The sequence below is a fragment of the Trachinotus anak genome, unplaced genomic scaffold, assembly GCF_046630095.1.
Source record: "Trachinotus anak isolate AG129_WGS33_773 ecotype Australia unplaced genomic scaffold, CSIRO_AGI_Tana_v1 ptg000010l, whole genome shotgun sequence".
Taxonomy (NCBI): domain Eukaryota; kingdom Metazoa; phylum Chordata; class Actinopteri; order Carangiformes; family Carangidae; genus Trachinotus; species Trachinotus anak.
The window spans coordinates 29,374,399-29,389,440 of NW_027273861.1; the positions used below are offsets into that span (position 1 = coordinate 29,374,399).

General features: G+C 43.6%; 1 protein-coding gene and 1 long non-coding RNA gene across 18 annotated transcripts in view; one reads left to right on the forward strand and one right to left on the reverse strand.

Annotated features, from left to right (window-relative positions):
• Positions 1-15,042, reverse strand: part of patj (PATJ crumbs cell polarity complex component) — a 117,872-nt gene that overhangs the window by 83,025 nt on the left and 19,805 nt on the right. For 8 of the 9 annotated variants that reach the window (XM_071486629.1, XM_071486627.1, XM_071486630.1 and 5 more), the window contains 7 exons: positions 12,199-12,275; positions 11,773-11,951; positions 8,708-8,905; positions 8,209-8,348; positions 7,131-7,299; positions 2,362-2,490; positions 221-481 (listed from right to left, as the gene is read on the reverse strand). In XM_071486629.1, coding sequence (XP_071342730.1) covers positions 221-481; positions 2,362-2,490; positions 7,131-7,299; positions 8,209-8,348; positions 8,708-8,905; positions 11,773-11,951; positions 12,199-12,220 — 1,098 coding nt within the window. In that variant the 5' untranslated portion in view covers positions 12,221-12,275. Of the gene's footprint in view, positions 1-220; positions 482-2,361; positions 2,491-7,130; positions 7,300-8,208; positions 8,349-8,707; positions 8,906-11,772; positions 11,952-12,198; positions 12,276-14,920; positions 15,040-15,042 lie in introns of those variants that run through there. The other variant, XM_071486625.1, reaches the window with a different exon arrangement.
• On the forward strand, positions 419-7,194 carry LOC139626331 (uncharacterized). Of its 9 annotated transcripts, none has more exons than XR_011692214.1 (5): positions 419-558; positions 2,337-2,577; positions 3,153-3,220; positions 3,487-3,671; positions 4,207-7,136. It is a non-coding gene; the product is annotated as an uncharacterized lncRNA (long non-coding RNA). The 9 variants fall into 9 exon arrangements; XR_011692219.1 differs by having other exon boundaries at positions 3,543-3,671; XR_011692218.1 differs by having other exon boundaries at positions 2,337-2,511.

The following is a 15,042-nucleotide window of genomic DNA, read 5'->3' on the forward strand; positions in this document are numbered from 1 at the left end:
ACAGACGGAGAGGATGTGTTTCAGCTTAGACTGCGCTGATCTTCAGAGTCAGAGCAGAGAGGACACAAACTTTCATCTTCATCATCCTCCAGCAGAGACCCAGCGACTCTCAGCTCAAGAGTCTGGTTGTTTTTACTCCTAAATTATTTAAAAACCTCTGAAACTCCTGTTTATTCTGACGCCGTAGTGACGACTGTATGAAGGTTAATCTGACGCTCACCGTCTTGCTGACCCGGCGCTGCAAGGCCAGATCAGGGCGTTGGAGGGGCAGTTCGGGGGGTAAGGAGGAGACAGGGGCAGAGTTTGGAGGTGGTGGGGGGGGCGGACCTGCTGACCTCTGACCTTGGGGATCCCTGGCGATCAGCATGGTCACGTGACTCCCACACCCCTGCAGCACCTTGACGACCTGGTCGCTGGTGAGGCCACTGGTGGGCGTCGCCCCAATGCGAAGGATATGGTCGCCTGTGCGGAGACGCCCGTCCTGATTGGAGGAGAAGAGGCAATCAGGAAGATCTGGGTGAACATCTGGGAGCATAAGACACAGACTGCTACATGAAGGTACAAAGGAGTTCAGGTGTATACAGTCGTCTAAAGGCTGCTGTTAATCCAGGGTTCACTGCAGGAGTTGAATTTAGTTTGTTTCTAGTTTGTTTCTTCACTTCTATAAACTTCTATTAAGTAAAATCTTTATGTTCAAATTCTTGAAAGGGGTTGTTCACTGAAAAACTGAAGAAAGAGGAGAAATGTCACCTGAAGTTTAATCTGTACATTTTTCTGTCTCCTTTTAATGGTCTGTGTTTAAACAGCCACCTCAGACTTTGTGAATCATCAATGATAAAAATTTTATATATGTGTCGTTTCCTGAAAAAAAAAGTTCTACCAAAGACACAGGAAACCGAACATGTCAGTTATCAGGTGTCTGTGTTGGGTTCCAGGTTAAATTACTGCTGCCAGTAAAACAGCCAAACTCTGTTGTTGTACTGATGCAATTTGTGCTTTGGAAACATTTACATTTTACTGAATCTTCCATTAAACCCAGGTAACTTCACCCTCCTCAAAACATTTTTTAACCTTTATTTGTTCAAGCTTTTAGGAGGATTTGCTCTAATTTGACTGCTGAGTTTTATCTAATGGTAATTTAAATAACGAGTGTAGTTCTGTAAACGTTGTTTTATTTCCAGCAAACTGAATCAGAATGTGAGCTACAAACCAATAAATCCAGTCAGTATCTGACACTGAAGTAATGTTAAAAAGAAGAGAAGAGGAATAAGAGGAGGATAAGGAAAGAGTGAGGGTGGGATAAAGAGAGCAGGAGACAAGCTTTTGAATGTAAATGTGTTCAGAGACCTTCAGGTTTGTATCTGAACCAAGTGAGAGGAAGTGTGTCGACAGCATCACAGAGTCAACGCTTTTCCCTCTTCTCTACAGAGAAATTCATCTTGTCCAATTAATCTAATTGATCTGATTAATCCTCTGACAAAGCGATAATTCCTCCTCAGCCTGTTGTCTGTTCTAATGTGCTGCTCCTGTTTTAACTCTTATCTATGCAGGAAACATCCACAGGCTTTTACTCCTGCAGGTTTCTACTGTCAGCTGCTCAGCTGATTCTCTGAGGAAGCCCAGGCTGCAGCGCCTTGCTCAAGGGCTCCAGGTGTGGAGGGAAATCTGGACCACATCAGCAGCTTCTTCACACTGGTTTCAGTTGGTGCCTCTGAAAACCAACATGAGTAATAACGACTGCACTGATATCTGAATTTCACAACTCTGTTTGACTAAAGGCTGATTTATTGCAGCAGAGGCTGAAACTCCACTAAAGGCTCAGCATTTAAAAGTGAAATCAGTGAAGACCTTTAGGAGGAGAGCTGCAGAGTCCGAACTGGAGGAAGATATTTACACATTATATAACCTTGTTCTGCTAAAGTACAAAACAGGTAGGAGACACAAGTCTGGACTTAATGTTGGTTGTTGAAGTGAAACACACATTAACACTAACATCATCAAATGTCAGTGCTCTGTTACTTCTGATTTCATTAACTTAAACAGTAGTTGTGGCATCAGCAAAGGTTTGGGCCCCCTACTACGTCAGTATGTAGTGACCCCCACCCTGCTTCTGTCTGTTCTGGTTGTTTTCAACAATAGAAACATGGAGCAGAAACACAGCAGCTGTTTTGCTCAATATGTTGTGATGAAGGTTTAAATTACACATCAACACTTATTTTTCCATTTTGTGTCATTTCATGAAACAAAGTGACTTTAACACTTTCAGTCATTTGTTCAGTTTCAGAGAACAAAAACAACATGAGTTAACTGAGTGACTCTGTTATATTCTGACACAGATCTCATCAGCTGGGATTCATGTACCTTATCAGCCACACTGTTTGGGACGAGGGTCCTGACCACCACCCCCGTCGTCTTCCCTCCCACGATGCCAAAGCCCAAACCGGATCCATCGTTCACCAGCTCGATCTCCTCCACGTGACCCCACTGACCCTGCAGCAGAGACTCGTTAATGTTTGTGTCCAGCAGAACAATTAAAACAATATATTCTCAACTGGATATTTAATCAATCACAACCAGGTATTCATAAAACACACGAGACCGTGACACAGACGCCCCTCCCCCCAACCAGCTGTGACCCACTGTAACATGTAAATTATCAAATTATTATTTCATTTAAAAAATAAATATCATACACCACACCTGTTTTACTTCCAGCTGTGTGAGTCACATGACTATTTTGATCCAATCATGATCGAGTGGTTAAAGTTAGGCTCATTTAATTAACTTAAGATGGATAATAACCCTGAAACTTCACAGGCTATAAATCACAATCAGTGCATTTACCAGAGTATTACACTCTCATATCTGTAGTGTGCTGTGGTCTTATAATGAAAATTAGGGACAAGAGCTGAAAACTGGCAACAGCTATAAATTCTCTCTGCAACACATCAGTTTCATGCTTTGTATTGGAGCCAAGTTAAACAGCATCATCCCTGTTCAATAAATAAATAAACCAAAAAAAACTAAAGAATGTTAATAAGCTGCATTTTCCTTCATTTTGAGTCATTCAGCTTCAGCATCAGCATTATTTATAACAGATTCTGTAATGAAGTGTTGTACTGTTGTGTAATTATTTGTATTTTATTCTGCAGCAGACTCAGTGAGCGGCTGGCTGACTATCTGTCCCGAGGTGAAAGGTCGTTAAAGTGAACCTCAGCAGGTAATTACCAGCTGAGAGCATTTCCTCCTCCTCTGATACCAGCTGCTGATCAATGAGAGCACAAACCTGCTCACACACACACACACACACACACACACACACACACACACACACACACACACACACACACACACACACACACACACACACACACACACACACACACACACACACACACACACACACACACACACACACACACACACACACACAGGCTGTCTTTATGAAGTGGCTGTAATCAGAGGTGCTCTGGTCTCTTATTACAGCTCTGATCTGATAGAGGAGGTCTCTCTCTGTCTAATGAAACAAACCTGCTCCTCAGCTGATCCCAGGACCCTGGAGGAGGCTGTTTGTCTGATAAAGTCGACCCACACTCGGTGTGTCGACCCACACTCGGTGTCTTGGATGCTTTGCTCCACAGCAGAGGTTCTGTCACTGAGGGTCTGTGGAGGTAAATGTGTTTCTACACGAGGAAACATCGTGTCACCTATTTCTCTTCTCACACACACACTTCTCGCTTTCTGTGTCATGTTGTGCTGAAAATATTAAAGACAGTTAATCGAGGCTGCATTAAAATCAATACTCAAGTTAGAGCTAAGTTTCACCTCAGCTCTCTGCAGAGTTTATAGCAACATAAACTTGTTATGGATCAAGTGAGATCCTTCTGTATTAGTTTGACCCCTGGATGACTGGTTAGCCTCAGGCTGCAGTGTTAGCTGTTAGCATCCTGCCTGTGACGTGAAGCACCAGTTTCTTTCTGACTTCACCTGAAATGTTTCTGTGGTTTTGTTAAAGTGAAAATAAATTGGACACAGCAGCGTCTGTGACTGAGTCATGTGTAAGTCAGGAAGTGAAGGACACAGACAGGAGCAGACACACAAACCGCTCACCGCAGAACATGTGTTTAAAACATCCAGACCAATTATTTTCTATGTAAATCTGCAAACTGCAAACATCACTGAGCCCACATCCATGTTTTTCCACAGTCTGTGCTCCAGACTTCGACCTCTGAGGACGTCTAACGAGAGGAATTTCACCTGTAAACTCAAACTTCTCACGGTGAGAAGAGGTTGTGTGGTTCAGGTCTGTTTGAAGTTGCTCCAGATCATTTTCTTTATTTATGTCCAAAATCTCTCTTTAATGTTGTTGTCCTGATTGTCCATCCTGTAAATCTACATCTGTTTCCTGTGTGTGTTGTGCAAATTGAAAAGCAGCGGAGGGAAACTTGTGATGTGTGCTATTTAAATAAAACTGACATATTCATGTGTTGTTTCTATTTCAGGATCTACCTGCAGGTCTGCAGCCAGTTTCTCACATGTGACTCAGCCTGGATTTTGATTGAAGGGGCTGCGTCATGTGACTAGAATTTAAAGTGGCTGAGAGGAGTTCACAGAAAACTTTACCAACTTGTGCTGAAGTTCATTTCCACTGAGTGGAGGCAGTTTTAAAGGCCCCTTCAGGTTTCTTTAATCACACAATCTGTTATTTTTTATCCTTGTTCTTTCAGCTTTTCATCATTTTTAGGAGAGCTGTAAATTAACTCCAAACTCCCCCGACACACTGTCCTAATCGATGGCAGGATAATATTCACTAAATAGACAAAAGCTGTAAAATCATATCTGACTGTCTGATTTATGAGACACTTTACAGTGACGGGTTTCCTGTCAGCGCTGGACTTATTCCAGCAGAAACGAGAGCGGAGAGGTTTGACGCCAGGACAACACATCAGCTGTGACGTCGGGTCAGAGTCACCTGAATCTGCCCAGCAGAAGAGTCTTGGCTTTGGGAGACAGATAGTTAGCCAGGCCAGGCGAGCAGCAATAAAATCCAATCCAGAGTTGTGTTTTTTATGCCCTGGGCTCCATTAAACGTGACCTCGATAGAAACGGGACATGAATAAAACAAAAGCAGGAGGATTGCAGGCCTGGTATGCAGGACGTGGCCCTGATCCAACGAGCCAGGAGGAGGAGGAGGAGGAGGGTAACAAACAAGAGGGACAGTGTAATTCTGTGTGATAATGACCCAACAATAGAGCGGGGCAGAATCATTACGGCTGCAGCTAACCTGTGGACCTCCGCTCACATTAACAGTCCAGACCTGCTCCGGTTTGTCCCCGCGTCGTTTTTCTCACTGAAATCTTTTCTTTTGGTTGTTTAAATGTCAACATCCTCTCACATATTCTCTCCAGTAACTCACGCATTCATTAACTTTTTCTAATCTGGCTCATCTACAGTGTTTGTTCCCAACCTGCTGTAGAACGAAGCCCCAGAGCTCCATCACATGACAGCACACCTTCATCATCATCATCATCACCACCACCTGTCATCTAGACAGATTTTATACGAAACTTTTCACTTTCACTTCACTGAGAAACTGTGAATGTGTTATTAATCCATTAGAACCTGGCATTAATTAAATTAAATTTAAAAGTTACAGCACATTAGAGCTCAAGGACTCCAACACCCACAATGCTCTGCAGGGAAAACAAAGGTTTCTGCAGAGATACCTGCACCTGCATCTTCCAAACACACTGCAGGTGAAGGTGTCCTCAGTGTGACCTCTGACCTTTTACCTCAGTTAGGATGGACCCTGTGTGGTGACGTCACTGTCTCTGTATCTCTGCCTCTCCCCCGTGTTCCCTCCCTCCTCCCACGCCGCTGGTGTTTGACTCCCCCGTCATGGCGACATTCATTGATCGCGGCTCCTCTCAGACTTAAATACATATTGTCAGGAGCGATGCTGCAAGTGGAGCACTAACTTGATTTCCTATAGGCTGTAAGGTCATAAAAATCATCTGAGTCAATGTCAGCAGACTTACAGCTCGTCATAAACAGGAGGTCTGACTCTGATACAGAGGCGTGGCCTCAAAGTGACCTCCAGCTGTGATTGATGCCCTCTCAGCACTGCTTGTTTTGAGTGACAGCCAAGCTGCTGGATTGTGTGTGTGTGTGTGTGTGTGTGTGTGTGTGTGTGTGTGTGTGTGTGTGTGTGTGTGTGTGTGTGTGTGTTGCAGCATAAAGCTGATTTCCTCTACACTGCTGCCGGTTTCAGATCAGGCCTTAAAAATCAGACTGAGTGAACAAATGTGCAAACTGTGACTGAACTGAGTCGACTTCAACTTTCATTCAGTTTTGTTCCAAAGTGAGAAAAGCTGACACTTCGTCCTACAGCTCAACATTTTCCAAATAATGTCATTTTAAATGTAACTCAGAGGCCAGAGTTCAAACATCAACACTTTAACATCCAGGATCTCGAGGATCAAACGCTTCAGTGTTTTGTTTTAACCTGGAATCTAAAAAACATGAAACCACTTGATTTCATGACCAACACTTGTTTCCTGTTTGTCTCAAACAACTGACACTAAAGTTTTAGAATCAGGAGTGAACGTCCCATCTGGAGCCATACTGCTGCTGAGGAATCTAACATTCTCCCTAACAACAAAATTATTGATCATTGATCAGAGAATTTGACAAACAAATCAAATTTGTTAGCACTAGATTTTTACTATTTAGACTTATTATATAATCTAACAGTTTTTTTCTTATTAAACAGATTTGAAGTGGTAGGACAGAGTTTCTCAACCTAGGAGTCTGGATCTCACTGGGGTCAATTGAGAAGAAGATGAGGTCCTGGAAATATTTCAATAATATCTATATTGATTTTTAATTTAAAAAGGAGTTCAGTGTTCTGATGCTGTTTGCTCACAGACCTGTAAATGATGTGGAAGAACAAAAACTCCTCATGAGCACAGAAACAACGACCAATCGAGGTCATGGACGTCCTCTGCTGAAGCCTTTGAGATGAATATAAATTAGGACCAGATCACAAAGTGAAAATGATCCTGATTCTGAATCATTTTTTGTCTCCATCACTGCAGTTTAGAGTTTTGTGATGATATCAGACTTCTCACCATGTTGACAAGTGATGATGCATTGGGTGGGCGGTCCCTGGCCACCACCAGCTCCACCGTCTCTCCGGTCTGCTGCAGGAGGGTCAGCGCCTGCTGCTGGCTGATCCCCGGCTCCAGGGGGCTACCATTTATCACCAGGACCTGGTCCCGCTCCTGGAGACGCCCGTCCCTGCAGAACACAACCCAACATCAGCCACAACTTCTCAATGAGATGAAACAAAACAAACTCTGCAGATTCCTCCAACAAAGTGACTGATTTTACAGTTAGCAGCAACGCGGCTAGCTGGTTAGCTTTTATTATTGTCTATGTTGGAAAGCTAAAAGCTAATCAGCTGGTTTTATGCAGTTAGATTTCTTTTACTGCAGTAACAGATTTTTGGCCACTTCAGAAATCACCACCTTCAACTTAGAGAGTAGAAATGTTCAACTTGTGATCAACCAGCTGTTACAGATGAACATGATGGGTCAGGTGTTGTGGTGTCTGTGTCCAGTGTTCCCGCTCTTTTAGCTCTGTGTTTGGTCTCCACCAGCTCCTCTGTGTTCAGCTGCTCTCTGACTGAGTCTGAGTCTGTTTGCTGCTCCGCAGGCAGAGGACAGAGGTTTTTACAGATGTTTCTCTGAACAGATGAACACTCAGCTGAAACTCACAGTGAAGCTCAGTGAAGCTGAGAGTGATGCAGTTTCATCTCCTCCACAGACTCCTTCAACTTTAATCACTGTTTTACCATCATCCTTTCATATTATAAGTTATAAGAATATCTGTTACAGCTGCTTTAAGTACAGATTAAAGAACAATTCAGGATAAATCATCTGTTATTTGTATCACTGCTGCTCATGTTCAATAATTGAATAACTACATTCCATAAAGTGCTTTTTAATTTAATTGCACTGCTTTTTAATGAGGTCAGGTCTGAACTTGTTGGGTAAATGTTTTTATCATTGGAAAAAATGATGAGATAAACGATAAAAAATGATGAATCTGTCAATGATGTGTCTCCTTGACGACACGACGACCTCCTGCTCATCTTCACTACAGGAAACAAAGGTATTAGACACAGATGTTATCTATTAGCTGAACCTGTGTGCGATGCCTCCAGGCTGGATGTGTTTGACGAAGACTCCCTGACTGCTGCTTCCTGCAGGATTCAGACCGACCACACTGAAGCCCAGACCACCGGAGAGGGGCCGAGTCAGGCTGACCAGCTCCGTGTGACGGCCCTGTGCACGCGCACGCGCGCACACACACACACACACACACACACACACACACACACACACACACACACACACACACACACACACACACACACACACACACGCTTAGTTTCTGAGCCTGAAGGCTGGATTGGAAACTGAGAGCGTTTAACTCATTGGCCACTTATTACAATAACACCAGCGTCTTCATCTATTCGTGGACGAAACTGTTTTTAATCCACATCAAATACACACGCAGAATTTGGTCATGTTTTGATATTCAAGCTGTGATTTGTGTGTGTGTTTAGATGCATACAGTGCATTCTGCAGGGATATGTGTGTGTGTGTGTGTGTGTGTATGTGTGTGTCATGGCTCCACCCACCTTGGCGGCGGTGAGGATCCACTTCTGGAGGAGGTCAGTCTGATGGATGGGCGGAGACGAGCCATTGGTCAGGATGGAGGAGGAGGCAGACAGGGTGGGTGGGGCCGAGCTGCTGGCGGGATTAACGGCGCTCATGATCAGCTGACCCTTTTTGGAGAAACTGAACTCACTGCAGGCATCAGGAGGCATACTGCTCAACTACAGAGAGAGGAGGGGGAGGAGGGGAGGAGGAGGGGGAGGCTGTCAGATAGGAGGTGATACATGTTTTGCAGAGCTGGCTCGGAGCAGCACAGACTGTAACAAACACAGAAGAAGAGTGCGGGGCTGTTTCTGGTGAAGTTGAACTAATGAAGCTGCCCGACTGAAACTTTATATAAAACTGTAAATGAGCTAATAAAACATCCCAGCTGAGAAGTGAGGAGACATTTTACCCTTAACCTGCTGTTCTCTTCGTTTCTTTTTATACAGCTGTTAATGTGATGATTTACTAATTTTTCTGTCCTTCCTGATAGTAAACTGATTATTTTTGTGGTTTGTGGAGAGTTTGCATTTTGAAAACATCATATTGGCTGTTTCATCAGGCTTCTTTCATCAATATTTTATAGTCAAACCAATTAATCGCAAAAATAACTGGAAACTGAATCAATAATGAAAACAATCCTTGGCAGCAGCCCTACACTTTACATCCAACAACCTTCTGATGTTTGCATGTTCATATTTCTGAAAAATAGATTATGTTGGTGTCAGTACAGAAGCGCAGACACTGGACTCTGCTGTATTAAACACAGTAAGTGAAAATGGTCAAATATGGGGTCCATAAAAAAATTCATATAATCTATGCCTTTAGTTTTTTTTTGTTGTCTTTGGGGCATTTCTGTTTTATTTACAGTGACAGTAGACAGAAAGAAAAACATGTGACAAAGGTCCCGGGCCAGATTCAAACCCAGGTAAAGACCGAGCCTTAGCACATGGTACAATAGTACAATGTTTTATTCTGCCACTGGATTTTACCATTGATCAGCTGCCGGTCGTCTGAACAGAGGACGAGATAAATCTGTCCGTCAGAGTCACAACATGAATTATATCAACAGCTGAGGTCACACAAGAAAGGAAACCAGCTTCTGTGAACATCAGTGTTGGACCTCACTGATGCTCCTGTATGAACGGGAGTAAATCTCTGCAGCAGACTGACTTCAGGAGAGCGTAGGCTCCTGACTCACAGTCACATGTTACCCTGTCACGTATGACCAGAAGGTTCAGCTGTCCACATACTTTTGGACAGGTGGTGTGTTTATTTATTTCTGTAATCTCTCTAAAGGCTCAAAGTGTGAAGTCCATGTTGGACTCGTGCCATGAACGTCCACCAGCTTCAGGTTTTACCACCAAACACTAAAACAACACTGAGAGAGAGAGAGGGAGAGAGAGGGAGAGGGAGAGAGAGGGAGAGAGAGGGAGAGAGAGAGAGAGAGGGGGGGGGCCCTTATATGCAAGGACGTTGTTGAAAAGAAAGAAAGACATGGAGGAAAAAAATGAAGCAGAGAGGCCTGGGGGTAAGTGGGGAGGAGAAAGGAAAAAAAAAATCAATAGATTCCTCTGCAGGCTGCGTCTCTCTGAACAGGTAATGTATTAATGACCTTTACACTCACATTGTGGAAACTTATCAGTCTGCGGCTTATTTAGGCCAGGCTGACGGAGCAGGATCCCGAGCCATTTCATCAATACCGCCTCGACAAGGCCGTTACTCAAACCAAGACACTAGATATTAAAGCTTGATAGATCCGCAGAGAGCCAGGGAAGGGAGGGAGGGAAAATAAATAAAGAAAGAGAGAGAAGTCCCTGCTTCATATACCCTCCACCAGCTTCCATCAACGCATTCATAGACTCAGCTCTGACCTTCGCAGCACTTAGAATATGAAGCCCGGCGTCGGTTATTGCCATTATCTTAATTTGGCCTGCAGATTGTTTATTGTAAAGGCTCCACGTCAGTACGAGCGGGAGCTGCATACAGATGGCGATGCAGAGGGGCTTCACCGTCCCCGCTCAGCTCCACTGACAGGTCACAGTTTGGACAGGAGGCGGCACGGCACTGATACCTGATAGGCTGTCAACACCTGGGTGGAGTTACACATGTCAGATCCGATGGGAAACGTTCATTAGTCTGCAGCGCTAATGTTAAATACAGCTGATAAAACACTAATCTACATTACACTGTGTGAGCAGAGGAGGAGAAACACCTGCTGATGTAACCTGAGATAAAAACCCTGCAATTACAAACTCAGCCTGAAAACACTCGCACCACGTTCACAGCTGCTGGTGATGTTTGATTCACCTGCATCACGGAGGATTTATCACCTGTTTTGGTTTGGTGTTCCTAATAAACTGGACACTGACTGTGAGCGTTCACTGTTTACACCTTTATTTCAACAAGTGCTTCAGTGTTAGCTGTTCAGCCAGCGTCACTTTCATGTTGCACTGATGGTACCTGTCACCTTTTTCAGTTTCTTACAGTTGTTACCGGCAGTGAACCAGCTCCACATCTGACCTCCACAGCTGCCTCTGTTTATGTTTGTTTGTTTTGTTGTTCAGATCAAAAACACAAATGGGAGATAATGTAAATTAATTGTAAAATATTTTCAGATGATCGGTGATTCCTCTGTTTTTTATTAAAGGCTGTTGCGTCTGTTGCATCACGATCTCTGTGCGTTTCAATAAAGTCACAGAATTAAATGTAAAACACTTTCATTAAGCTCCTGCATCACCTGGAAACATGACGGCAGAATAAAAACAGCAGAGTTAGTTAGAAATCGCTCCACTGACAGCACAGAGTCCTCACTCCTGACAAAACCTGAACCTCTTGGTTCAAAACTTTGATTTGAATTATTTGGATTTTTTTGGTTTGCTTGCTGGAGGTTTCAGGGGTTTGAACTGTAACAGGGTTTAGAGGTGATTATAATTCATGAATATCTTTATGACCCGTGTCAGGGAGGGTTTATAAAAACTCTGCTGGTTCTGTTCTGGTCTCTGAGCTTCCTGGATGAGTACCACAGGTTCCAGGTGTTTCTCACCTGGCTGCGGAGCTGTTTGATGGAATGCTGCAGGGTCAGGATGTGGTTGAACAGTGGACTCTGCAGAGTCTCCCTCAGGTTCCCCAGGGTGTCACTGTGGGTCCACTCTTCCCTCTGGACCAGTTTGGAGTGCAGACGGTCCAGAGCTCCCAGGACCTGCTGCCGCTCCGCTGAGGACACTACAGAGAGAGAGAGAGAGAGAGAGAGAGAGAGAGAGAGAGAGAGAGAGAGAGAGAGAGAGAGAGAGAGAGAGAGAGAGAGAGAGAGAGAGAGAGAGAGAGAGAGAGAGAGAGAGAGAGAGAGAGAGAGAGAGAGAGAGAGAGAGAGAGAGATGTAAACACAGAGTGAACAAGTAAACAGCCTGACAGTGTAAACACAAACAATAACCTTCACTTCGAGGAATGAGCTGGAAACTGCAGAATTTACCTGTCGGGACATTTTCAAACATGGTTGTCCCTCTGTCTCTGTCTCTGTCTCTGTCTCGTCAGTCGTTCTGGATCAATCTGAGCAAAAAAAGACAGAGAATAATGTTATTTCACTATTATTTCAAATACCAGCCAACAAAAGAAAAGAGCTCAACCACCACAAAGATACATAAAACCACCACACAGACACTAAACCACCACAAAGAGACACTAAACTACCACAAAGAGACACTAAACTACCACAAAGAGACACTAAACTACCACAAAGAGACACTACATGACCACAAAGATACATAAAACCACCACACAGACACTAAACCACCACAAAGAGACACTAAACTACCACAAAGAGACACTAAACTACCACAAAGAGACACTACATGACCACAAAGAGACACTACGTGACCACAAAGAGACACTAAACCACCACAAAGAGACACTAAACTACCACAAAGAGACACTACATGACCACAAAGATACATAAAACCACCACACAGACACTAAACCACCACAAAGAGACACTAAACTACCACAAAGACACACTAAACTACCACAAAGAGACGCTAAACCACCACAAAGAGACACTAAACTACCACAAAGAGACACTAAACCACCACAAAGAGACACTAAACCACCACAAAGAGACACTACATGACCACAAAGACACACTAAACCACCACAAAGAGACACTAAACTACCACAAAGAGACACTAAACCACCACAAAGAGACACTAAACCACCACAAAGAGACACTACATGACCACAAAGACACACTAAACTACCACAAAGAGACGCTAAACCACCACAAAGAGACACTACATGACCACAAAGAGACACTAAACCACCACAAAGAGACACTAAACCACCACACAGACACTAAACCACCACAAAGAGACACTACGTGACCACAAAGACACACTAAACTACCACAAAGAGACGCTAAACCACCACAAAGAGACACTACATGACCACAAAGAGACACTAAACCACCACACAGACACTAAACCACCACAAAGAGACACTACATGACCACAAAGAGACACTAAACTACCACAAAGAGACGCTAAACCACCACAAAGAGACACTAAACCACCACAAAGAGACACTAAACCACCACAAAGAGACACTAAACCACCACAAAGAGACACTACATGACCACAAAGACACACTAAACCACCACAAAGAGACACTAAACTACCACAAAGAGACACTAAACCACCACAAAGAGACACTAAACCACCACAAAGAGACACTACATGACCACAAAGACACACTAAACTACCACAAAGAGACGCTAAACCACCACAAAGAGACACTAAACCACCACAAAGAGACACTAAACTACCACAAAGAGACACTACATGACCACAAAGATACATAAAACCACCACACAGACACTAAACCACCACAAAGAGACACTAAACTACCACAAAGACACACTAAACTACCACAAAGAGACGCTAAACCACCACAAAGAGACACTAAACTACCACAAAGAGACACTAAACCACCACAAAGAGACACTAAACCACCACAAAGAGACACTACATGACCACAAAGACACACTAAACCACCACAAAGAGACACTAAACTACCACAAAGAGACACTAAACCACCACAAAGAGACACTAAACCACCACAAAGAGACACTACATGACCACAAAGACACACTAAACTACCACAAAGAGACGCTAAACCACCACAAAGAGACACTACATGACCACAAAGAGACACTAAACCACCACAAAGAGACACTAAACCACCACACAGACACTAAACCACCACAAAGAGACACTACGTGACCACAAAGACACACTAAACTACCACAAAGAGACGCTAAACCACCACAAAGAGACACTACATGACCACAAAGAGACACTAAACCACCACACAGACACTAAACCACCACAAAGAGACACTACATGACCACAAAGAGACACTAAACTACCACAAAGAGACGCTAAACCACCACAAAGAGACACTAAACCACCACAAAGAGACACTAAACCACCACAAAGAGACACTAAACCACCACAAAGAGACACTACATGACCACAAAGACACACTAAACCACCACAAAGAGACACTAAACTACCACAAAGAGACACTAAACCACCACAAAGAGACACTAAACCACCACAAAGAGACACTACATGACCACAAAGACACACTAAACTACCACAAAGAGACGCTAAACCACCACAAAGAGACACTACATGACCACAAAGAGACACTAAACCACCACAAAGAGACACTAAACCACCACACAGACACTAAACCACCACAAAGAGACACTACGTGACCACAAAGACACACTAAACTACCACAAAGAGACGCTAAACCACCACAAAGAGACACTACATGACCACAAAGAGACACTAAACCACCACACAGACGCTAAACCACCACAAAGAGACACTAAACCACCACAAAGAGACACTAAACCACCACAAAGAGACACTAAACTACCACACAGACACTAAACCACCACAAAGAGACACTAAACTACCACACAGACACTAAACCACCACAAAGAGACACTAAACCACCACAAAGACACACTAAACCACCACAAAGAGATGTGAAATAACTACAAACAGCCACAAGGACACACTGAAACAACACCGACAGACACAATCTAAATGTAATAATATTATTTTCTAACACTAACTATGAATCTTGTACAACAAGAATTTAGTTATGAAGCAATACAGATAAAATACCCCCCCTCTTTGTTCTCAGTCCGATTCTCCTTATGGGCCACACCTGAACCAGCCCCTCTGTGCTGCGTTCAGGTGTCTGTATCTCAGGTGAGAGGCTCGTTGTCAGACTGAGACACTTTATC